General features: G+C 40.2%; 3 protein-coding genes across 16 annotated transcripts in view; 1 reads left to right on the forward strand and 2 right to left on the reverse strand.

Moving 5' to 3' along the window:
• Positions 1–26007, reverse strand: part of LOC132870621 (NACHT, LRR and PYD domains-containing protein 3-like) — a 627732-nt gene that overhangs the window by 439668 nt on the left and 162057 nt on the right. For 8 of the 9 annotated variants that reach the window (XR_009651149.1, XR_009651150.1, XR_009651152.1 and 5 more), the window contains exons 1-3: positions 5026–5196; positions 4314–4455; positions 954–1095 (exon numbers count right to left, since the gene is read on the reverse strand). The exons of the other annotated variant lie outside the window; for it this stretch is intronic. The gene's annotated coding sequence lies outside the window, so the exon portion shown is untranslated. Of the gene's footprint in view, positions 1–953; positions 1096–4313; positions 4456–5025; positions 5197–26007 lie in introns of those variants that run through there. 9 annotated transcript variants of the gene reach the window in all.
• LOC132870629 (ribonuclease inhibitor-like) lies at positions 5108–15493 on the forward strand. 5 transcript variants are annotated; one of them, XM_060904368.1, is made up of 5 exons: positions 5108–5874; positions 7062–7202; positions 12552–12725; positions 13961–14134; positions 15005–15493. In XM_060904368.1, exons 2-5 carry the CDS (start codon positions 7168–7170, stop codon positions 15009–15011), a joined length of 390 nt encoding a protein of 129 aa, XP_060760351.1. In that variant the 5' UTR covers positions 5108–5874; positions 7062–7167; the 3' UTR covers positions 15012–15493. The 5 variants fall into 5 exon arrangements, with proteins under 5 accessions (XP_060760351.1, XP_060760352.1, XP_060760354.1 ...); XM_060904369.1 differs by having other exon boundaries at positions 7072–7202; XM_060904371.1 differs by lacking the exon at positions 5108–5874 and adding an exon at positions 8862–8927 and having other exon boundaries at positions 6140–7202.
• The window catches only part of LOC132870625 (NACHT, LRR and PYD domains-containing protein 12-like), a 47188-nt gene continuing 43731 nt past the window's right edge, over positions 22551–26007 (reverse strand). The window contains exons 10-12 of one of the 2 annotated variants that reach the window (XM_060904363.1): positions 25319–25492; positions 23890–24083; positions 22551–23039 (exon numbers count right to left, since the gene is read on the reverse strand). In XM_060904363.1, coding sequence (XP_060760346.1) covers positions 23906–24083; positions 25319–25492 — 352 coding nt within the window. In that variant the 3' untranslated portion in view covers positions 22551–23039; positions 23890–23905. The remainder of the gene's footprint in view (positions 23040–23889; positions 24084–25318; positions 25493–26007) is intronic. The other variant, XM_060904362.1, reaches the window with a different exon arrangement.

Genomic DNA, 26007 nt, shown 5'->3' on the forward strand with positions numbered 1-26007 from the left:
GGCAACGGCGGATGGCACAGTGAATTGTGTTCACAGATAATGTTCTCTGGAAATATTCCTGAGCCCATTTTGTGATTTCCAATACAGAAGCATGCCTGTATGTGATGCAGTGCCGTCTAAGGGCCCGAAGATCACGGGCGCCCAGTATGGTTTTCCGGCCTTGACCCTTACACACAGAGATTCTTCCAGATTCTCTGAATCTTTTGATGATATTATGTACTGTAGATGATGATATGTTCAAACTCTTTGCAATTTTACACTGTCGAACTCCTTTCTGATATTGCTCCACTATTTGTCGGCACAGAATTAGGGGGATTGGTGATCCTTTTCCCATCTTTACTTCTGAGAGCTGCTGCCATTCCAAGATGCTCTTTTTATACCCAGTCATGTTAATGACCTATTGCCAATTGACCTAATGAGTTGCAATTTGGTCCTCCAGCTGTTTCTTTTTTGTACCTTTAACTTTTCCAGCCTCTTATTGCCCCTGTCCCAACTTTGAGATGTGTTGCTGGCATGAAATTTCAAATGAGCCAATATTTGGCATGAAATTTCAAAATGTCTCACTTTTGACATTTGATATGTTGTCTATGTTCTATTGTGAATACAATATCAGTTTTTGAGATTTGTAAATTATTGCATTCCGTTTTTATTTACATTTTAATGTAAATGTAATGTAAATTATTGCATTCCGTTTGTCCCAACTTTTTTGGAATCGGGGTTGTATGTACGGACGGGCTGATGGCTAATTTCGCTGGTACTTGTGACTAAGCGACAATAAAGGGTTCATTCATTCATTTTACTGACAGTGAACAGAATCTGAATGTTTAAAGTGGGGACTGATAACTTTTCATTCTGAGGATGAATTTTTGTTCAGTTATTCTTTTCATATCTACTCACTCCATATTTCAGATATGAACAGTTAATGACTAAAATATTAGAACATGGCAGCTTACCGCTTTTCTGAGGGTGGGGTCACATTATCTTTTCCAGATCACAGCTCTCCATTTTTGAATATTAGTGTATGGACACACAGCTCATGGACTCACTGCTGATTCCTGAAGACACTGATCTCTTCTGCTAGAATTAATTTCACTCCTAGAAAAGACAAAATAAACGTAGTTAAAACTGAAAAAAAATCCTTCACATCTGAAGGTGACTAAAATCTCATCTCATTATCTCTAGCCGCTTTATCCTTCTACAGGGTCGCAGGCAAGCTGGAGCCTATCCCAGCTGACTACAGGCGAAAGGCGGGGTTCACCCTGGACAAGTCGCCAGGTCATCACAGGGCTGACACATAGACACAGACAACCATTCACACTCACATTCACACCTACGGTCAATTTAGAGTCACCAGTTAACCTAACCTGCATCTCTTTGGACTGTGGGGGAAACCAGAGCACCCGGAGGAAACCCACGCGGACACGGGGAGAACATGCAAACTCCACACAGAAAGGCCCTCGCCGGCCCTGAGGCTCGAACCCAGGACCTTCTTGCTGTGAGGCGACAGCGCTAACCACTACACCACCGTGCCGCCCGTGAATAAAATCATTTGTAGTTAATAGAAAAGCTACTTTAAGTCTAATACTGTTTTCTTTACCAGCATTAAATGGGTTTTTGTTGAGTTTAAATGTGTGCAGTTCATTAAAAGTGCTGTAAGATGTCCTCCTATTAGATTCCCTCACCGACTGAAACTCCTCCACTTCATGAGCTTTTCACACACACTCCATTAAAGTCCCAGTAAACTTTAAATCACCACATTATGTGATGAAGGGAAACACAGGTTTGATATTCCTCATATTTCTGCTGGGAGAAACTAATAAAACAGGAAATGACGAGCTGGAAATAAAATGTTTTATAATTAAACTCCCCCAAACTCTCTGAGTGTTTAATAGATGAGAAACTGAAGAGATAAACTCGAATATAGAACACACAGCCGATAAACAGCAGCTTTACAGGGAAGATGATTTCAGTTGCGCAGTTTTACTGCTGTTTTTACACGAGCTCAGTCAAATACAACCACATTTCTCTCCAACACAGCACTTACTTTTACTCAGCACTCCATGCTGGGCTTCATTCATCTCACCGCTTCTGCCTGGGGTTGCAGTTTTTCTTTATTTTTCCAAAAACAGCAACAACATGGCGTTGAGGCTCAAAGATTGTTATTGATACTCCTGTCTAAAACACACAGATTTCTGTCTGCCTGCTGAGGGAGAAATATGCCACACCCTGCTCTGTACCTGCACTCAGTGCTCCGGAATCTTTGCCGGAAAAAAACCATGAAACTCGAGTTCTGCAACATTCCTGAGAGTGAAAGTGTAACCATGGGAACAGGTGTCACACCCGGGGGATGGGGGTGTTGGAACTGAGACACAGGTGTAGTTAGCATACCTGTCAACCCTCCCGTTTTTCCCGGGAAATCCCTTATTTTGACTTATTTCCCGCCGTCTTCCCGTTTTTTTTTTTTATTTTCCCGAAAATATCCTATTTTCACATTATATAAAAGTCCCGTATTTTCACATTATAAAAAAGTCGGTAGGTCCAGAATTCATGACGCGCCTCTGACAGGAGTTTACAGCAGGAAGTCGGGCCATGAATTCACGTCCCCGCCCTCTCAGGCATCAGTAATTACAGAACTCCGTCCGGAGCGGAGGCTGAGCAAGTGATTAGGTCCAGTGTTGCCAGATTGGGCGGTTTCCCACCCAAGTTGGGCGGTTTCAAGTGCATTTTGGCGGGTTTTGAACATATTTTGGAATGGAAAACGTCAGCAGCATCAGGCAACACTGATTAGGATTAGATATTAAGTAGTCAATGATATAAATGGAAAAACACACCAAAATAGCATCAGAATATCGAATTGATGTGTATATAGTATTTGATCTGGACTGCAGGCTGGCCAGTTCAGTACCCGGACCCTTCTTCTACACAGCCATGATGCTGTAATTGATGCAGTATGTGGTTTGGCATTGTCATGTTGGAAAATGCAAGGTCTTCCCTGAAAGAGACGTCGTCTGGATGGGAGCATATGTTGCTCTAGAACCTGGATATACCTTTCAGCATTGATGGTGTCTTTCCAGATGTGTAAGCTGCCCATGCCACACGCACTAATGCAACCCCATACCATCAGAGATGCAGGCTTCTGAACTGAGCACTGATAACAACTTGGGTCGTCCTTCTCCTCTTTAGTCTGAATGACACGGCGTCCCTGATTTCCATAAAGAACTTCAAATTTTGATTTGTCTGACCACAGAACGGTTTTCCACTTTGCCACAGTCCATTTTAAATGAGCCTTGGCCCAGAGAAGACGTCTGCGCTTCTGGATCACGTTTAGATACGGCTTCTTCTTTGAACTATAGAGTTTTAGCTGGCAACGGCGGATGGCACGGTGAATTGTGTTCACAGATAATGTTCTCTGGAAATATTCCTGAGCCCATTTTGTGATTTCCAATACAGAAGCATGCCTGTATGTGATGCAGTGCCGTCTAAGGGCCCGAAGATCACGGGCGCCCAGTATGGTTTTCCGGCCTTGACCCTTACAAACAGAGATTCTTCCAGATTCTCTGAATCTTTTGATATTATGTACTGTAGATGATGATATGTTCAAACTCTTTGCAATTTTACACTGTTGAACTCCTTTCTGATATTGCTCCACTATTTGTCGGCGCAGAATTAGGGGGATTGGTGATCCTTTTCCCATCTTTACTTCTGAAAGCTGCTGCCACTCCAAGATGCTCTTTTTATACCCAGTTATGTTAATGACCTATTGCCAATTGACCTAATGAGTTGCAATTTGGTCCTCCAGCTGTTCCTTTTTTGTACCTTTAACTTTTCCAGCCTCTTATTGCCCCTGTCCCAACTTTGAGATGTGTTGCTGGCATGAAATTTCAAATGAGCCAATATTTGGTATGAAATTTCAAAATGTCTCACTTTTGACATTTGATATGTTGTCTATGTTCTATTGTGAATACAATATCAGTTTTTGAGATTTGTAAATTATTGCATTCCGTTTTTATTTACATTTTAATGTAAATGTAATGTAAATTATTGCATTCCGTTTGTCCCAACTTTTTTGGAATCGGGGTTGTATGTACGGACGGGCTGATGGCTAATTTCGCTGGTACTTGTGACTAAGCAACAATAAAGGGTTCATTCATTCATTTTACTGACAGTGAACAGAATCTGAATGTTTAAAGTGGGGACTGATAACTTTTCATTCTGAGGATTAATTTTTGTTCAGTTATTCTTGTCATATCTACTCACTCCATATTTCAGATATGAACAGTTAATGACTAAAATATTAGAACATGACAGCTTACCGCTTTTCTGAGGGTGGGGTCACATTATCTTTTCCAGATCACAGCTCTCCATTTTTGAATATTAGTGTATGGACACACAGCTCATGGACTCACTGCTGATTCCTGAAGACACTGATCTCTTCTGCTGGAATTAATTTCACTCCTAGAAAAGACAAAATAAACGTAGTTAAAACTGAAAAAAAAAATCCTTCACATCTGAAGGAGACTCAAATCATTTGTAGTTAATAGAAAAGCTACTTTAAGTCTAATACTGTTTTCTTTACCAGCATTAAATGGGTTTTTGTTGAGTTTAAATGTGTGCAGTTCATTAAAAGTGCTGTAAGATGTCCTCCTCTTATTAGATTCCCTCACCGACTGAAACTCCTCCACTTCATGAGCTTTTCACACACACTCCATTAAAGTCCCAGTAAACTTTAAATCACCACATTATGTGATGAAGGGAAACACAGGTTTGATATTCCTCATATTTCTGCTGGGAGAAACTAATAAACAGGAAATGACGAGCTGGAAATAAAATGTTTTATAGTTACACTCCCCCAAACTCTCTGAGTGTTTAATAGATGAGAAACTGAAGAGAGAAACTCGAATATAGAACACACAGCCGATAAACAGCAGCTTTACAGGGAAGATGATTTCAGTTCCGCAGTTTTACTGCTGTTTTTACACGAGCTCAGTCAAATACAACCACATTTCTCTCCAACACAGCACTTACTTTTACTCAGCACTCCATGCTGGGCTTCATTCATCTCACCGCTTCTGCCGGGGGTTGGAGTTTTTCTTTATTTTTCCAAAAACAGCAACAACATGGCGTTGAGGCTCAAAGATTGTTATTGATACTCCTGTCTAAAACACACAGATTTCTGTCTGCCTGCTGAGGGAGAAATATGCCACACCCTGCTCTGTACCTGCACTCAGTGCTCCAGAATCTTTGCCGGAAAAAAACCATGAAACTCGAGTTCTGCAACATTCCTGAGAGTGAAAGTGTAACCATGGGAACAGGTGTCACACCCGGGGGATGGGGGTGTTGGAACTGAGACACAGGTGTAGTTAGCATACCTGTCAACCCTCCCGTTTTTCCCGGGAAATCCCTTATTTTGACTTATTTCCCGCTGTCTTCCCGTTTTTTTTTAATTTTCCCGAAAATATCCTATTTTCACATTATATAAAAGTCGGTAGGTCCAGAATTCATGACGCGCCTCTGACAGGAGTTTACAGCAGGAAGTCGGGCCATGAATTCACGTCCCCGCCCTCTCAGGCATCAGTAATTACAGAACTCCGTCCGGAGCGGAGGCTGAACAAGTGATTAGGTCCAGTGTTGCCAGATTGGGCGGTTTCAAGTGCATTTGGCGGGTTTTGAACATATTTTGGAATGGAAAACATCAGCAGCATCTGGCAACACTGATTAGGTCTGAGGTGAAGATGGCGATGCTAATAGCTAAGAAAAACATTAGCCTCTCTTTCTTTGATGATTTCAACAAGTGCGTGGCTGGAATGTTCCCAGACTCTTCCATCGCAAAGAAATTTTCCATGGGGAAAACGAAAGCCTCCCAAATAATCAAAGGTAAGCTACACATGTTTACATTAAGTATGTCCTGGCTAAGACCTCATAAATAGCCTAGTGTAAACTAATTGGTGTATTAACTGTTTTATCCACTCATTGTCTATTTTATTTTCTATCTGAAACTTACCCATTTTAAGTTACTCTTGGTTTAATATCTTATATTACTCTTTATCTATCTATCTATCTATCTATCTATCTATCTATCTATCTATCTATCTAGTGTTCCGATGCCATGACTATGGTAAAACCATAATAAATTGCAATGGAATTGAATTTATTGACTGGTTATATAATGACCTTTCTTATTTTAACATAAGATACGTATTTTAGCCCTTAATTTGGGAAATAACTGGTACCACTGAAAGCAAATAAAAATAAATGTATAGTTTATTCACAAATGCACTCTATAAACCATAAGCATATTGAGTTTGGGTCTTGGCTATCACCAACATGCACCAGAGTACAGGAAATCACAAATACTAGATAGAAAATTGCCCCCCCCCCCCCCCCAATTCAACTACACACCCACTTTTGGTGAAGGGTATGACTTTCCGAAATTTTCCCTTATTTTGAGTTAAAAATCTGGGAAATATCTCTTTTTTTCAAACCTCAAAGTTGACAGGTATGGTAGTTAGACTGACAGAATGGCCATCCAGCCAATCACAGCCAATTCATCAGAGGCAGAGAAGAAAGAACAAATTCAAATTCCACTGCTGTATAGGCCATGTATCCAGGGGCGTACTTACCATTAGGCAAACCAAGGCGGTTGCCTAGGGCCCCCAAAACTTGGGGGCCCCTAACAGTCAGCCCCATCACGGTAAACACCAAACAATATATATATATATATATGTGTATATATATGTAATCTTAATTTGTCTCTGATATTAAGTAGTCAATGATATAAATGGAAAAACACACCAAAATGGCATCAGAATATCGAATTCATGTGTATATAGTATTTGTCCCAGCACACACACACACACACCCTGGTTGTTTTACATTGGACTAGTCCATGATCTGACGATGTAGACAGGTGCGCGACGGAAATTCAAACCAAAGCAGAGGGAACCATAAACAAGATGAAGCGCAGTTATGAGAGTGGTTGCGCTAAACGAAAAAAAAGGGCACAAAGCAAAAAGAATGCAGCTGCACTTCTGAAACTAACTACATTTTTCAAATCACCTGAGTCTGCTACAGCCTCAACCTCCGCTGTTGACTCTGTTGAGGAATGTGTTCGTGTGGAGGAGGTAGAAGAGGTGGAAGCTGGGACAGAGGAGACTGTGGTGGATACTGATGACATTGATGAAGAAGATGACGACGATTTGGTGGTGAGTAGGCCACAACAGTCATTTACCAGCAGCAATCAAAGTGGAGGCAATGTCATATTAAACGATGATCCGGCACTGTGTCCAGCAGTGTTGTCAGACTCAGAGAGGTGTTCAATTGTCCAAAAAGATCCAGTACAAATACGAGGAGTAGATTTTCCAAAAACAAAGATGGGAGACGATTTACAGTCACGAACTACTACATAAACATGAAGAATGGAGAAAAAATACAGAGCACCTGGCTGGTCCTCCACTTGTGTTAGAACTACTTCTGATAAGAATAAGATCATTTTATATCTGGTAATGTGTATCTGTGGAGTAAAAATAATTGGATTTCAGATATCCTTGTTTTATTAAAATATGGAGATTGACTCTTAAAATTGGCTCTCTCTCTCTACTGTCTCTTCTGTTGTTTGCCTTGTCGCTCTCTCTCTTTCTGGTTTGATCTGAGCAATAAACACTGTCAGAATTTTGGCAAATGCTGGAGTAATCTCAGACCTGTATCACTGTGGAGCTTATTTGGGGCACATTGTTAGTGGCAGTTTGCTATCTTTTTTTTCTGAATTTACAGCAAGGAGATATGGCATGTGCCAAGTAGGGATGACCATTATTCTGTATGTGTGTTTCAAGACTGACTTTTGAGGGCCTCATGTCTGTATTTCGCCTAGGGCCCCAAAATGGCTAGAACCGCCCCTGCATGTATCTACCCTTACATACGAGAAAAAAAACTTGAAACTGTGAACAAATTTAAGCTCTGGAATGATATTGTATCAGGCTGTGTCGATACTGCAGTCAGTAATGTAGACTTTCCTTTGCAGTGGTGTTTTACTGAGTGATTCCAGCTCTCATTGTCCACGGAAGAATATAAATATCCTGGAGGAGATGGCTAGCTCGCCATATGTTCATGCTGACCAATGGTGTTTGGGTTTGTGGAGTGAGAGAGCACTGCCACAACAAGAGAGCAAGTTCAACTGTTAGTCATGTGTTTTTGGGCCATCTCTTGTCCCATTGCATTTTACTATCATAGAATTGTCCCGGCGGCACGGTGGTGTAGTGGTTAGCGCTGTCGCCTCACAGCAAGAAGGTCCTGGGTTCGAGCCCCGGGGCCGGCGAGGGCCTTTCTGTGTGGAGTTTGCATGTTCTCCCCGTGTCCGCGTGGGTTTCCTCCGGGTGCTCCGGTTTCCCCCACAGTCCAAAGACATGCAGGTTAGGTTAACTGGTGACTCTAAATTGACCGTAGGTGTGAATGTGAGTGTGAATGGTTGTCTGTGTCTATGTGTCAGCCCTGTGATGACCTGGCGACTTGTCCAGGGTGTACCCCGCCTTTCGCCCATAGTCAGCTGGGATAGGCTCCAGCTTGCCTGCGACCCTGTAGAACAGGATAAAGCGGCTAGAGATAATGAGATGAGATGAGAATTGTCCCATCAGCTACAGTTGTTCTTTTTCATGCCATATGCCTGTAATTATGATGCAGAAAAGGAAATGAAAGGGGAGTATTGACTCCTTTTAGAACTTGATGAGATGATTCAGTTCTTGTTGGTGTTTTTGCATTCCTTCACGTGTCTTATGTCAGTGAACGTTGAGATAATGGAAGGCTCCTTGTTTGGTCATTTTTAAGTTCAGTAACTCATTCCTTATGACTGCTATGTTCTGCTTGTTTAGGATGGACAGTTACAGCAGGAATCAACCTCAGTGAGACAGGAGGGAATTACCAATAATGTTGCACAGGTGAGCAGATAAATAAAATGAGGTTTAAGATCTGCCCTCATCTTTCAGGAAAGCTTCTAGATACAGCATACTTCAGCAGCACTCTAAAAAAAATCCAGTGGTGAAAACAATCCGGCAGGGTGGTGGCTATGTTTGGTCTTTTTATCCCACATCTTTCCATTGCATCAGTAGTATGTTTTTGTTGGCACCGAGTGCTCTCCATGCGCCTCTTCATATGTGGCATAACAAGCTCTTTGACTAGATCCTTGATGAATAGCTGTCGTGCACTGGTTACACCACTCATGTAATCGGGGTGTTGTGCAGTGAAGATGGTGTAGGCCTTGAGGGTGGCAACATCCAACATATTGTACCAGAGCACCATGGGCCACCTCCGTGTTCTCGGCTTACAAAAGTAGGTGTGAACCATCTCATTCTCTCCCAGGTTCCTCTGAATCTCCTCTCCTGGCTGTCTCTCTGTGTAGACCATTCCATTTATCACATAAGGTACCCTCGCATCACACATCCAGAAAAATTTTATTCCATATTTTGCAGGCTTGATTGGCATGTATTGCAAGAACTTGCATCTGCCTCGGAATGGCACTAGCTGCTCATCTGTGGTCACACAGTCACTGGGGATGAACCGTCTTCTGCAATTGTCTAGGAAACATTCCCACACATACCTGAATGCGGCCATGTGGTCTGTTTCCAGTCTCAAAGCCCTGGTCCTCTTGTCATCAAACCGAATTAAACTGCGGATATCCTTATATCTCTTGAGCCCCATGGTGGCCTTGTACATTGGATTTTGCAGTGGATCCAGAAACAGTTCTGTAAAGTCAAGTAAAGTAAGGTCACATCCCAGCTCTTGTCCACCCCCACAAGCAGGGTCAAACCAATAAAGGGCAAAAATTCCTCTTCAGCAATTCTTCTCCACTCTTTTCCTTTTCCTGCTGCTGCTCTTTGTCCCTCTAAGTTGGTGCATTTCAGAACTTCCTCAATGACGTTGTTACTGATGAACATATCCCAGGCTTCTTTTGGTGAAACAGCTGTTGAACCAAGTGCAGGTCCTGGGCAGCTCCTCAGGATGTTGTCGCTTCTTGTTCTGTCCTGAGTGGGGGGATGCTCGCTCCAGTAAGACCCATTTTTACTCAATCTATTAGACTGGGTCGGAGTTTCCTCTTCAGAGGATTTATCAGATGAGTCTTCTGTGTCATCGAAGGAGTCTTCTTCATCTACCGTAGGTGAGACGGATTCACAGACACACCCTCTACTCCATCCTGGTCCTGTGGCACATAGACTAGATCACCAGCATCAGAGATTTCAGACTCAGAATCGGGACCAAGAATTTCCTCCTCATCTTTTTCAAGCAGCATGTCTGCAAACCATTTTAGCTGTAAATCTGGAATGACAAGACCTGTCCTGTTTCTAGTTAATGATAGCTAGCTAGAATAGAATATGTCAACAGCTAGCAAGCTAATAGTATTGGACATATTTCCCTAACTAGTGAAGTTCAAGATAACCTCATTTTTAGATATCGTTCTAAAGATCTTTTTTTTAGGTAAAAAAAAAAAAATCAAGTTCAGTGATTTCTCCACAGCGTTATTTGAACACGATGAGGTGATGGCAGAATGGAAGGAGGCGGTTCTTCTGGGGAAAAGAATAAAGATTTGTTTCATTTTAAATGTTTGCTTTGTTTGCCTAAAACAAACCACATTATGGCCTCCAAAAACTCCCCGTCCAACCTGCAGAAGCATATGTAAATGTATGTAAACATTTTATTCCAAGAGAAAGCTTGTAATGAAGTTGTCTGTGCTTTTAGAGCTCGTGATAACGTTGCAATAGCTATGCAGTCTGGTTAGTCAGATGACTTTCTATGGATTTGCCGCCAAGTTGCCATAGCCTTGTCCACGGCTAATGTTAACATGTAGCTCGTTAACTAGCACACTGTTAGTTAGCATGTAAAAACGCAATTACACTAACATTACTAACATTAAGTTATCTGAAGTCCTTTCAGAAATATGTTTTAGCAACATCTTGCCAAAAAAATAGAATGTAGAAATCTTTTCTAGTAACGTTGGCTACCCAATATGATTTCGAGTTTGAAAAGAGTTTACTAGCATCAGGCGGAACTTCACTGACTAGCTAGCTAAACGTTAAACCACCATGATGACACAGCATGCGTTCATTTTGTGAATTCATATTTCTGTCTTTGATAACGTTAATGTTGTAGCTTTTGTGACCTTGCATAATTACTATAGCTACTACGTGTTTTTTACCAGTAGCCAAAGAGAGAAACTAGCAAGCATCTTATTGATGATTCTGCTTGGTTGTGAGTTGTTTCATTTTGTAACATTCTACCAGGCGTTTATTCTCCAGGTTCTACAAGTTAGTCAGTAAATCCAGTCGGTTGCTTCAGAGGCATTAGGTTTTGTAAGCGTTGTGACACTAATACAACAATGCGTTGACAGAAAATATACTTTTAATACTTCAGTATTTTTAAAAGCAAGTACTTTAAGTAAAAATTTGACTGGACAACTTTCACCTGCACGGTGGTGTAGTGGTTAGCGCTGTCGCCTCACAGCAAGAAGGTCCAGGTTCGAGCCCCGTGGCCGGCGAGGGCCTTTCTGTGTGGAGTTTGCATGTTCTCCCCGTGTCCGCGTGGGTTTCCTCCGGGTGCTCCGGTTTCCCCCCACAGTCCAAAGACATGCAGGTTAGGTTAACTGGTGACTCTAAATTGACCGTAGGTGTGAATGTGAGTGGTTGTCTGTGTTTGTGTCAGCCCTGTGATGACCTGGTGACTTGTCCAGGGTGTACCCCACCTTTCGCCCGTAGTCAGCTGGGATAGGCTCCAGCTTGCCTGCGACCCTGTAGAACAGGATAAAGTGGCTAGAGATAATGAGATGAGAACTTTCACCTGTATCGGAGTAACATTTGACCAGTGGGATCTGTACTTTGACTTCAGTAATGCAGTTGGGTATTTTGTCCACCTCTGCTGACAAGTGACTGGTGTTGAAATTACAGCACTGTTTATATGTGCTCCCGCCTTTCTGAGGGATGTAAAAGTAATTAGACAAATAAACATCATCATGAATTACACTGACATTTTTATGCCTCCGACACTGAGAGGTGAAACTGGTATGTTTTCAGGTTTACTGTCCATTTTTTCTGAAATTCTTGTTTGCACGCTGTCTCGAGAACGAGTGGCTGAATGTTTGTAGGATTTATATGGAATAATCATTGTTTACTTCTCTGATTCTACAGTAATATAAATCTATAGTGTTCTATAAATGCACTCTGTAGACTCTGGAGAAACAAGTTTATTGCCCCTGTGTAGTGCACTATAAGTCTAGTAGAGAACCATCTGAGATTCAGTCTCTCTCTCTCTCTGATTAAAGTTCATGGTCTCTCTGCTGTTCTCTGTTCAGCTTCAGCTGCTGATGGTTTAATATCACACACAACAGAGGAGAGAAACTCAATATAACACTCAGTATTATCATTATTAATTACACTGTTAATGAGAATAAACAGGCAATATTAAATCCTTATGACATTCTGAATAATAAAATTAATTTTACACTCATCTTTAAAGTAAGAATTAAACCAAGATGAAAATCTGTTGATGAAGTGTGTGTCATTGTGTCTCTGCAGGTTGTATGATTGTGGTGTCTCAGATGAAGGCTGTGCTGCTCTGAGTTCAGCTCTGAGATCAAACCCCTCACACCTGAGAGAACTGACTCTGTCTCAGAATAATCTGGAAGACTCAGGAGTGAAGCGTCTCTGTGCTGTACTGGAGAATCCTCACTGTAAACTGGAGATACTGGGGTAAGATCATCTCTCTGAGAGTCACATGACCTGCTCCTCAGTAAGACACATTCTCTAATAGTGAGACTGAAGCAGAGGTTTTAGGTTCATCATCAGTGTCCTGAAGAGGAAGATTGTTTCTGTTCACTGCACACTGATGATTTGTCACAGGGTCTTTGGGTCAGATGGACGTATGTGAGAAGCTGCAGCACAAAACGGGACTTGATCCGACTGCAGTGTGTCTGAATTCACTGTGAAATTTACTACAGCACTAACTAGTCCCACAAACTGCACCTGAGACACAAACTAACTGCCCTGTGTGTGAGCTGCTGGGTTTAAAGCAGCAGTGACATGGTGGAAATGATCTCAGGAATATAGAGTTTAAAAACTAAAATGAGACGTTTCATGCCACAGAACTGATGCAGTGAAAAATTAAATAGATAAAAAATGACTTTTAAATAAAAATTAAAAAGGAGAAAATAACTTCCAATAAACTGAAACCCACGGCAACAATCCTTTTGTTGATTTTGAATTTTCATTATAAATGTTAAAGTAAATATTGTTCCAGTCCATCTCTGTCAGTGGTGATTGCTTTAAGACAACACTGGAAGCCCGGCTTCCCCTCACATTTCATTAAAATGCAGCAATGAAACGTTTCCCAAAGTGTCTATTTTATTCATCAGTCTTGGTGCCCTTCAATATTTTAGTGAATCAGTATCTCACTGCAATATCGCACTGTTTGTTCATTAAACTCACACTGTTTATTTCACCAAAGTGTCAATCTTGTCATTTTGAGCCCCGCCCAGACGCACCGCTTCACTGGGAGGGAATGAAGTGTGGGCGAGTGTGTTTTCATGCGTTTTTCTGGGTGCACGGCTTCTCCTTATTATGACTGGTCACTCTATCAAAGGGGCGGAGCCTTATAACCAACTGCCAATCAATAAATCATAAAAGAACATGATTGATATCTTGGAGCCTGCAGTGGTGGAATAATTTGGCAATATTTCAGAAATTGTAAATCTAAAGTTCTGTTTGATTCATTGCATTAATTTCTGAAATTTGTTTCTGATTGTAACTCGTGAGCTGTAACTTCCTTCTTCTGCTCACAGCTTAGCTACTTCCTTGATATGGAATGGTGAAAGAAATGCCACATCCATGGGACGGACACACACCTCTCTCTAATTTAAAAAGACACAGAAATCAAATCTTAATGTCCATAAACTGAGGCAGTGAAGCATGTCATTGTGTCTCTGCAGGTTGTGGCAGTGTGGTGTCTCAGATGAAGGCTGTGCTGCTCTGAGTTCAGCTCTGAGATCAAACCCCTCACACCTGAGAGAACTGAATCTCTATGGGAATAAAATAGGAGACTCAGGAAAGAAGCTGCTCTCTGCTCTTAACAATGATAAACATTACAAACTACAGACACTCCTGTAAGTGATAACCTTTTAAGGTAAATCTTGAAAAAAAAAATTACCTCATTATCGTTTTTCTTTGATTTCAGTAAATGTCACATGACCAGGCCATGAAATGAAACCAGTTTTAGAAAATTCACTGTGTTCTATTTAATCCGACTTTTTTCCTCACAGTTGTCTTTAATACTGTTTGTTGTTCAGTAAAATTGATTTAAAATTCATCTGAAAGCAGAAGATGGAGTCAGTCTCCAAAATGTCCCATCTGAGTGCATGAGAGTGATTGTAAATGAACACCTCGTCTCCTTGTGACACCCTGCTGTCTCTGACTTCATCCTGCTGCTTTTGTCTGAATAAGATGATCTCAGCTTTTCCCTGTTCCTGATCAGCAGCACACTTTCCTCTCAACTCTCCTCAAAACTCAGTAAAATGATCATCTTTAATGCCACACAGCCACTAATGTGATTTAAGGAGCCACTTGATTCACTCTGACACTCCTTCTTGCTCTCCACCTCCACACCGTGTCTTCTGTCGTTCCTGTAAAATTCGCCTCGGCTTCTTCTTAAAGTCTGCACTTAAATCTACATGTAGAACAAGAGATCAAACCCACCGCAGTGTTAGTTACTGTTTAAAAAGCTCCAAAGCCTGTGATTGGATAAGAGCAGTGATGTGATGGGAAACGTCTGCTCACTTTCCTGTTAGATCTTGTGGAAGTTCTCGTTTGTTGGAGCTCAATGTTAGAACACATATTATATAAAACTGAATAAATGTTGAATTAAATTATAAACAGGAGATAATGTTTCTCTTGGTGCAGAGATGATTCCATGCTGTTGGTCATGAAGTACCACAGTCCAGTGTGGGGATTAATCCAGATGTTTATTTTATTTTCAGGTTTTGATGAACATCTGTGTGTGTGATGAAGACTCTGGTGACTACTGCAAAAAGAAAATGTTTCTCATGAAGCAGAGATGCTTTGGTGGGCTTTACTTCACTTGCAGAAACACATCATGCGTTGTGCTTTAGGGATCATATAACTCTTTAGTGAGGAAATGTAAGAAAAAAAAAAGGCACTGGTGTTGGGGTAAAATAATCTTCAACAGGGTGGTGTGAAGCAGAGAGTTACTGCTATACCCTGATTGCTGAGTATTTTCTTACAACAGCACATCCCAAAGTGTTTAAAAAAAAAAATCCTTATCACAATTTATTTACAATTGTGTTACAGAATGACAATTTAACCACTTACATTTACTACTTTTGAAATGTGAAGTTATGTGATGTAATTGAGAGTTACTGTATTGTTTGCTGTATTTCTGTAATATAAATATACTTCTCTTAATCATCCTGCAGATCTTTAATAAAACTTCACTGCTTGCTGTGAAACTGGTCGATTTTATTGCCTCATCATGTCATCACACAGCAGTCACACTTTCTGTCGACAAGAAGATTTAATGTTAAACATCCGAGTTTTCAGCTCCTTTATAAAAAACACTAAGCTGTTTAACTGGAGATAAATAAAATTTCCCCACTGAAGGATGAATAAAGCTGAACCTTTCTTAGATGTCCAGTAGATGGGGTCATTGCACCATTGTGTCCAGAGAAGGCGCAGAGTTTCAGGTTTATAACTCCATGTACGTATGCTGGAGAAATCATATCACCTAAATATGATCATATCAGCTATAAACTTACAAAAAAAAAAGTCTGTAAAAATATTGATCAGGACAAATTTAAATAAAATACTAAGATTTTTTATATTTAACCTCCTAAGACCCAAGCTGTTTTTTTTACATGCATTTTTTTTATTTCTTTTTGCCATTTGGGCTTATTAGAACCTGATTAGAATAAAAACTAAGCATCATCTTTGATAAGATGTACTTTTTGAGAAAAAGTATGTCCACATATGTGGATTCTTGTTCTGAATTTCTAAAAAGTGCTGTCCATGTATGTGACCGCTAGGCCCTAGGAGGTTAAAAGACATTTCGAGATTGCGCTTTTGTGCTCCATACATGATTAACATTACATATTGTAGTACAATTTTTAAAAACCAAATGCATTAAAATTAACATAATTCAAAAAAAATTATGAAATTTTAGAATTGTTTTAAATTCTTTTAAATCTTCACTTTACAATAGCTTACATATGTTTGTCTATATGTTTGTGTATACAACTTTTTCCTTTCTAATTTAAACTATTTATATTTTCAATTCATATTTTTAGAGGTTTATGCACGGGACTGCGCAGAGCTGTTTTGCCACACAACATTTTACTGCCATTGTCTTGAATGACTGTGCATGTGACAAATAAAGTAATCTAATCTAAGTGTGTATACAGAAGAAATTATCCACATTTCACTGGATTTTTAGAAACAGCATTTTTATTTGTTGCAAACTCAATAAATAAAAACTTTATACAAAACGTCTGACATCATTTCCACTTAGAATGTAAGCAAACCAGCAAAATTACAGTACACAGCAAATTCCTCAGTGTTGAATTAACACCCAGAGTGTTTATATAGGTCCAATTGGACCTACGTACATAAACACTCTGGGTGTTAATTCAACACTGAGAAATTTGCTGTGTATAAATTTGTGGAAAATGTGATAATTCTTAAAAAATAAAGATGCGTTCTTATCAGATACTTTTATTCCATATTTTGTTGCTTTTTGGGGGGGTTTTGTTTTCGAGTGGAGTTTTTATTTCGTCCTCGGTTAGTTCAGCAACACACTCCACCATTTTGTTTTTCTCTACTCACGGTATACGAGCTGATAGCCTAGTAGTAGAGTAGCCAATCAGAGCACGTGAATGCGGATAGAATAAATATCTACAACGCCACACCTGAGATGAACCCGTGCAGCCCACTGATCTCTACGTAAAATATCTGGAGAGCTCGTTGTTCAATCCACGCTGTACAGATGAGTGAAGTCATCTGGCTGCCATATTACCATCGCGTGTACTTTGTTTATGTAATAAACCGTCATATCTGATCAAATATACGATAGAAATATCTCTTTTGTATATTTCTTCTCCCTTTCTATTTAGGACAGTTGTTGAAACAGGATTATTTTCTCATGTTCTTTGCCATTTTCTCATGTTCTCTGCCATTTTCATTTCGTTCTTGCAGTCATGTCTTAACAGTATTTATTACTTACTTATCCTCTTCTTCCCTGGGGGGAAATAAGGCCCCGACCCGGCGACGCCATTATGCCGATCCTTTGCTACTTTTTGGGCTTCCCCCCATGTAAGGCCCATCTCTTCAAGCTCGGTCTAGACTGTTCTTCGACAGGTTGTTTTGGGTCATCCAGGCCTACGCCTCCCAGCAGGGGTCGACTGTAACGATGTCTTTGGTGTGCGCCCCTGCTCCATTCTTACTCATTTCTCTCAAAACCTGGGTTGACTTTGATGTTTCATACATGGTGCAGACGTTCCATGCTCCTGTTCTAATCCTTGCCTGAGTCTACTCGGACCAATCTCTTGCAGCTCTAACTTCGCCATGGAGGCTTTCATTAGAGTTGTTCATGCTGCCACTGATTGTCCAGCTCAAGTTTACCCTCAGACCGGATGTTTCACTTGTCATTTCCGTAACTTTGTTTCTTTTTTACAGGGTGGAGTAGTTGGCCCCATGCCCAACCCCCAACCTGGAGGACCAGGGGATCACTCCGGCCGACATAGCTCTAGAGGTCACTGGGACACGCACACCGCCCCACCACTAGTAAGGTGGTGATCCTGAGCAGAGCAGAACAGTATTTATTGGTCACATAATTCACATCACACATGTATGGATCTGGATAGAGTTTAATAACTTATAGATTACTCCTCAGTGCTCACACTAATATCTCACACCTCATTTATTTTAACACACATTGGCTTTTTTATACAATTGAATTGTTATATTGATCTTTTTGTTTGATTTAGTTATAAATAGATATTGCCTGATGTTATTTCGGTTCACTCTGACTGGCCAATGAGCTCTCCGGATATTTTATGTAGGGATCAGTGCCCATACTCCTCAAACAGCAATGCTGCTCCAGCGGAAAGGCTGCGGTGAGACTATTGGCTACACTGGTGATGGACACAGAGCTAATAGATAGTTTTCACATGACGTCCCAGAGTCGGGGATTCCCTGGTGGCGGCCATCTTGGAGGGCTAGCTTATCGTACGGGTCACTGAGCACACATTGTAGCGCGCGAGTTACATTCATTTATATATTATTTACATTTATAGTTACATTACTATTTAAAGCTAGCAATGGTGCACACCTGTTGTATTCACGGCTGTCGTAATAGGTCAGGTGATGTCAAGCGGGGCTTTTATGGAATTCCCACTGTACGGGAGTACGAGGGCAAGCAAACAAACTCAGCATACAAAGGAGAAATCTATGGCTTGCGAGAATCAACCGCAAGGATTATCAGCCTTTCAAACACAGCAAAGTCTGCGCCGATCATTTTATAAGTGGTAAGTTGTTTAAATAAACAATTAATTGTGTTCAAGTTTGTTTTTGGAAACCAAAACATCATGTGAACAATCTCTGGAGAATGCCTAACTGGAACCGCTGAGTGTACATTTACATTGTAATGTACACTTAATATCGCTGGTTTGTCACGTTTCTATTTGAAACGTGTCACTTCACTCACGCAAGGGTCATTTTTGAAAAACATTTTAGGTCTATTCTGTATGATTTAATTTGTGTTTGGGATGCAAACAGCGCGCCTTTTGGCGGATGCCGCCTGAATCGCGCAGATCCGGGTTTTTTTTAGGGGGGGCGTTGGAGTGTCTGATTATAATTTCAAAGTAAATTCTGTATTAAAATTACTAAATAAGCAAATCAATTACAGTCCATGAAACAGGAAGTATAAGGATGAGAAAAAAACAGTTTAAATCGGGAAGCTGCGCACATTTGCGCAGTCCTGCACACCGCTCGGGCTGCGCAAATGTGCGCAGCTTCCCGATTTAAACTGTTTTTTTTCTCATCCTTATACTTCCTGTTTCATGGACTGTAATTGATTTGCTTATTTAGTAATTTTAATACAGAATTTACTTTGAAATTATAATCAGACACTCCAACGCCCCCCCTAAAAAAAACCCGGATCTGCGCGATTCAGGCGGCATCCGCCAAAAGGCGCGCTGTTTGCATCCCAAACACAAATTAAATCATACAGAATAGACCTAAAATGTTTTTCAAAAATGACCCTTGCGTGAGTGAAGTGACACGTTTCAAATAGAAACGTGACAAACCAGCGATATTAAGTGTACATTACAATGTAAATGTACACTCAGCGGTTCCAGTTAGGCATTCTCCAGAGATTGTTCACATGATGTTTTGGTTTCCAAAAACAAACTTGAACACAATTAATTGTTTATTTAAACAACTTACCACTTATAAAATGATCGGCGCAGACTTTGCTGTGTTTGAAAGGCTGATAATCCTTGCGGTTGATTCTCGCAAGCCATAGATTTCTCCTTTGTATGCTGAGTTTGTTTGCTTGCCCTCGTACTCCCGTACAGTGGGAATTCCATAAAAGCCCCGCTTGACATCACCTGACCTATTACGACAGCCGTGAATACAACAGGTGTGCACCATTGCTAGCTTTAAATAGTAATGTAACTATAAATGTAAATAATATATAAATGAATGTAACTCGCGCGCTACAATGTGTGCTCAGTGACCCGTACGATAAGCTAGCCCTCCAAGATGGCCGCCACCAGGGAATCCCCGACTCTGGGACGTCATGTGAAAACTATCTATTAGCTCTGTGTCCATCACCAGTGTAGCCAATAGTCTCACCGCAGCCTTTCCGCTGGAGCAGCATTGCTGTTTGAGGAGTATGGGCACTGATCCCTACATAAAATATCCGGAGAGCTCATTGGCCAGTCAGAGTGAACCGAAATAACATCAGGCAATATCTATTTATAACTAAATCAAACAAAAAGATCAATATAACAATTCAATTGTATAAAAAAGCCAATGTGTGTTAAAATAAATGAGGTGTGAGATATTAGTGTGAGCACTGAGGAGTAATCTATAAGTTATTAAACTCTATCCAGATCCATACATGTGTGATGTGAATTATGTGACCAATAAATACTGTTCTGCTCTGCTCAGGATCACCACCTTACTAGTGGTGGGGCGGTGTGCGTGTCCCAGTGACCTCTAGAGCTATGTCGGCCGGAGTGATCCCCTGGTCCTCCAGGTTGGGGGTTGGGCATGGGGCCAACTACTCCACCCTGTAAAAAAGAAACAAAGTTACGGAAATGACAAGTGAAACATCCGGTCTGAGGGTAAACTTGAGCTGGACAATCAGTGGCAGCATGAACAACTCTAATGAAAGCCTCCATGGCGAAGTTAGAGCTGCAAGAGATTGGTCCGAGTAGACTCAGGCAAGGATTAGAACAGGAGCATGGAACGTCTGCACCATGTATGAAACATCAAAGTCAACCCAGGTTTTGAGAGAAATGAGTAAGAATGGAGCAGGGGCGCACACCAAAGACATCGTTACAGTCGACCCCTGCTGGGAGGCGTAGGCCTGGATGACCCAAAACAACCTGTCGAAGAACAGTCTAGACCGAGCTTGAAGAGATGGGCCTTACATGGGGGGAAGCCCAAAAAGTAGCAAAGGATCGGCATAATGGCGTCGCCGGGTCGGGGCCTTATTTCCCCCCAGGGAAGAAGAGGATAAGTAAGTAATAAATACTGTTAAGACATGACTGCAAGAACGAAATGAAAATGGCAGAGAACATGAGAAAATGGCAAAGAACATGAGAAAATAATCCTGTTTCAACAACTGTCCTAAATAGAAAGGGAGAAGAAATATACAAAAGAGATATTTCTATCGTATATTTGATCAGATATGACGGTTTATTACATAAACAAAGTACACGCGATGGTAATATGGCAGCCAGATGACTTCACTCATCTGTACAGCGTGGATTGAACAACGAGCTCTCCAGATATTTTACGTAGAGATCAGTGGGCTGCACGGGTTCATCTCAGGTGTGGCGTTGTAGATATTTATTCTATCCGCATTCACGTGCTCTGATTGGCTACTCTACTACTAGGCTATCAGCTCGTATACCGTGAGTAGAGAAAAACAAAATGGTGGAGTGTGTTGCTGAACTAACCGAGGACGAAATAAAAACTCCACTCGAAAACAAAACCCCCCCAAAAAGCAACAAAATATGGAATAAAAGTATCTGATAAGAACGCATCTTTATTTTTTAAGAATTATCACATTTTCCACAAATTTATACACAGCAAATTTCTCAGTGTTGAATTAACACCCAGAGTGTTTATGTACGTAGGTCCAATTGGACCTATATAAACACTCTGGGTGTTAATTCAACACTGAGGAATTTGCTGTGTACTGTAATTTTGCTGGTTTGCTTACATTCTAAGTGGAAATGATGTCAGACGTTTTGTATAAAGTTTTTATTTATTGAGTTTGCAACAAATAAAAATGCTGTTTCTAAAAATCCAGTGAAATGTGGATAATTTCTTCTGTATACACACTTAGATTAGATTACTTTATTTGTCACATGCACAGTCATTCAAGACAATGGCAGTAAAATGTTGTGTGGCAAAACAGCTCTGCGCAGTCCCGTGCATAAACCTCTAAAAATATGAATTGAAAATATAAATAGTTTAAATTAGAAAGGAAAAAGTTGTATACACAAACATATAGACAAACATATGTAAGCTATTGTAAAGTGAAGATTTAAAAGAATTTAAAACAATTCTAAAATTTCATAATTTTTTTTGAATTATGTTAATTTTAATGCATTTGGTTTTTAAAAATTGTACTACAATATGTAATGTTAATCATGTATGGAGCACAAAAGCGCAATCTCGAAATGTCTTTTAACCTCCTAGGGCCTAGCGGTCACATACATGGACAGCACTTTTTAGAAATTCAGAACAAGAATCCACATATGTGGACATACTTTTTCTCAAAAAGTACATCTTATCAAAGATGATGCTTAGTTTTTATTCTAATCAGGTTCTAATAAGCCCAAATGGCAAAAAGAAATAAAAAAAATGCATGTAAAAAAAACAGCTTGGGTCTTAGGAGGTTAAATATAAAAAATCTTAGTATTTTATTTAAATTTGTCCTGATCAATATTTTTACAGACTTTTTTTTTTGTAAGTTTATAGCTGATATGATCATATTTAGGTGATATGATTTCTCCAGCATACGTACATGGAGTTATAAACCTGAAACTCTGCGCCTTCTCTGGACACAATGGTGCAATGACCCCATCTACTGGACATCTAAGAAAGGTTCAGCTTTATTCATCCTTCAGTGGGGAAATTTTATTTATCTCCAGTTAAACAGCTTAGTGTTTTTTATAAAGGAGCTGAAAACTCGGATGTTTAACATTAAATCTTCTTGTCGACAGAAAGTGTGACTGCTGTGTGATGACATGATGAGGCAATAAAATCGACCAGTTTCACAGCAAGCAGTGAAGTTTTATTAAAGATCTGCAGGATGATTAAGAGAAGTATATTTATATTACAGAAATACAGCAAACAATACAGTAACTCTCAATTACATCACATAACTTCACATTTCAAAAGTAGTAAATGTAAGTGGTTAAATTGTCATTCTGTAACACAATTGTAAATAAATTGTGATAAGGATTTTTTTTTTTAAACACTTTGGGATGTGCTGTTGTAAGAAAATACTCAGCAATCAGGGTATAGCAGTAACTCTCTGCTTCACACCACCCTGTTGAAGATTATTTTACCCCAACACCAGTGCCTTTTTTTTTTCTTACATTTCCTCACTAAAGAGTTATATGATCCCTAAAGCACAACGCATGATGTGTTTCTGCAAGTGAAGTAAAGCCCACCAAAGCATCTCTGCTTCATGAGAAACATTTTCTTTTTGCAGTAGTCACCAGAGTCTTCATCACACACACAGATGTTCATCAAAACCTGAAAATAAAATAAACATCTGGATTAATCCCCACACTGGACTGTGGTACTTCATGACCAACAGCATGGAATCATCTCTGCACCAAGAGAAACATTATCTCCTGTTTATAATTTAATTCAACATTTATTCAGTTTTATATAATATGTGTTCTAACATTGAGCTCCAACAAACGAGAACTTCCACAAGATCTAACAGGAAAGTGAGCAGACGTTTCCCATCACATCACTGCTCTTATCCAATCACAGGCTTTGGAGCTTTTTAAACAGTAACTAACACTGCGGTGGGTTTGATCTCTTGTTCTACATGTAGATTTAAGTGCAGACTTTAAGAAGAAGCCGAGGCGAATTTTACAGGAACGACAGAAGACACGGTGTGGAGGTGGAGAGCAAGAAGGAGTGTCAGAGTGAATCAAGTGGCTCCTTAAATCACATTAGTGGCTGTGTGGCATTAAAGATGATCATTTTACTGAGTTTTGAGGAGAGTTGAGAGGAAAGTGTGCTGCTGATCAGGAACAGGGAAAAGCTGAGATCATCTTATTCAGACAAAAGCAGCAGGATGAAGTCAGAGACAGCAGGGTGTCACAAGGAGACGAGGTGTTCATTTACAATCACTCTCATGCACTCAGATGGGACATTTTGGAGACTGACTCCATCTTCTGCTTTCAGATGAATTTTAAATCAATTTTACTGAACAACAAACAGTATTAAAGACAACTGTGAGGAAAAAAGTCGGATTAAATAGAACACAGTGAATTTTCTAAAACTGGTTTCATTTCATGGCCTGGTCATGTGACATTTACTGAAATCAAAGAAAAACGATAATGAGGTAATTTTTTTTTTCAAGATTTACCTTAAAAGGTTATCACTTACAGGAGTGTCTGTAGTTTGTAATGTTTATCATTGTTAAGAGCAGAGAGCAGCTTCTTTCCTGAGTCTCCTATTTTATTCCCATAGAGATTCAGTTCTCTCAGGTGTGAGGGGTTTGATCTCAGAGCTGAACTCAGAGCAGCACAGCCTTCATCTGAGACACCACACTGCCACAACCTGCAGAGACACAATGACATGCTTCACTGCCTCAGTTTATGGACATTAAGATTTGATTTCTGTGTCTTTTTAAATTAGAGAGAGGTGTGTGTCCGTCCCATGGATGTGGCATTTCTTTCACCATTCCATATCAAGGAAGTAGCTAAGCTGTGAGCAGAAGAAGGAAGTTACAGCTCACGAGTTACAATCAGAAACAAATTTCAGAAATTAATGCAATGAATCAAACAGAACTTTAGATTTACAATTTCTGAAATATTGCCAAATTATTCCACCACTGCAGGCTCCAAGATATCAATCATGTTCTTTTATGATTTATTGATTGGCAGTTGGTTATAAGGCTCCGCCCCTTTGATAGAGTGACCAGTCATAATAAGGAGAAGCCGTGCACCCAGAAAAACGCATGAAAACACACTCGCCCACACTTCATTCCCTCCCAGTGAAGCGGTGCGTCTGGGCGGGGCTCAAAATGACAAGATTGACACTTTGGTGAAATAAACAGTGTGAGTTTAATGAACAAACAGTGCGATATTGCAGTGAGATACTGATTCACTAAAATATTGAAGGGCACCAAGACTGATGAATAAAATAGACACTTTGGGAAACGTTTCATTGCTGCATTTTAATGAAATGTGAGGGGAAGCCGGGCTTCCAGTGTTGTCTTAAAGCAATCACCACTGACAGAGATGGACTGGAACAATATTTACTTTAACATTTATAATGAAAATTCAAAATCAACAAAAGGATTGTTGCCGTGGGTTTCAGTTTATTGGAAGTTATTTTCTCCTTTTTAATTTTTATTTAAAAGTCATTTTTTATCTATTTAATTTTTCACTGCATCAGTTCTGTGGCATGAAACGTCTCATTTTAGTTTTTAAACTCTATATTCCTGAGATCATTTCCACCATGTCACTGCTGCTTTAAACCCAGCAGCTCACACACAGGGCAGTTAGTTTGTGTCTCAGGTGCAGTTTGTGGGACTAGTTAGTGCTGTAGTAAATTTCACAGTGAATTCAGACACACTGCAGTCGGATCAAGTCCCGTTTTGTGCTGCAGCTTCTCACATACGTCCATCTGACCCAAAGACCCTGTGACAAATCATCAGTGTGCAGTGAACAGAAACAATCTTCCTCTTCAGGACACTGATGATGAACCTAAAACCTCTGCTTCAGTCTCACTATTAGAGAATGTGTCTTACTGAGGAGCAGGTCATGTGACTCTCAGAGAGATGATCTTACCCCAGTATCTCCAGTTTACAGTGAGGATTCTCCAGTACAGCACAGAGACGCTTCACTCCTGAGTCTTCCAGATTATTCTGAGACAGAGTCAGTTCTCTCAGGTGTGAGGGGTTTGATCTCAGAGCTGAACTCAGAGCAGCACAGCCTTCATCTGAGACACCACAATCATACAACCTGCAGAGACACAATGACACACACTTCATCAACAGATTTTCATCTTGGTTTAATTCTTACTTTAAAGATGAGTGTAAAATTAATTTTATTATTCAGAATGTCATAAGGATTTAATATTGCCTGTTTATTCTCATTAACAGTGTAATTAATAATGATAATACTGAGTGTTATATTGAGTTTCTCTCCTCTGTTGTGTGTGATATTAAACCATCAGCAGCTGAAGCTGAACAGAGAACAGCAGAGAGACCATGAACTTTAATCAGAGAGAGAGAGAGACTGAATCTCAGATGGTTCTCTACTAGACTTATAGTGCACTACACAGGGGCAATAAACTTGTTTCTCCAGAGTCTACAGAGTGCATTTATAGAACACTATAGATTTATATTACTGTAGAATCAGAGAAGTAAACAATGATTATTCCATATAAATCCTACAAACATTCAGCCACTCGTTCTCGAGACAGCGTGCAAACAAGAATTTCAGAAAAAATGGACAGTAAACCTGAAAACATACCA

The sequence above is a fragment of the Neoarius graeffei genome, chromosome 22 (assembly GCF_027579695.1).
Source record: "Neoarius graeffei isolate fNeoGra1 chromosome 22, fNeoGra1.pri, whole genome shotgun sequence".
NCBI classification, from domain to species: Eukaryota; Metazoa; Chordata; class Actinopteri; order Siluriformes; family Ariidae; genus Neoarius; species Neoarius graeffei.

What these genes read in the sequence shown, in the direction of transcription:
- LOC132870629 (XM_060904368.1), top strand. Translation starts at nt 7,168, where the DNA reads ATGACATTGATGAAGAAGATGACGACGATTTGGTG. An exon ending in AAGATGACGACGATTTGGTG is followed by an intron (nt 7,203 to 12,551) that starts GTGAGTAGGCCA and finishes GTGTCTCTGCAG; the next exon opens with GTTGTATGATTGTGGTGTCT. An exon ending in TGTAAACTGGAGATACTGGG is followed by an intron (nt 12,726 to 13,960) that starts GTAAGATCATCT and finishes GTGTCTCTGCAG; the next exon opens with GTTGTGGCAGTGTGGTGTCT.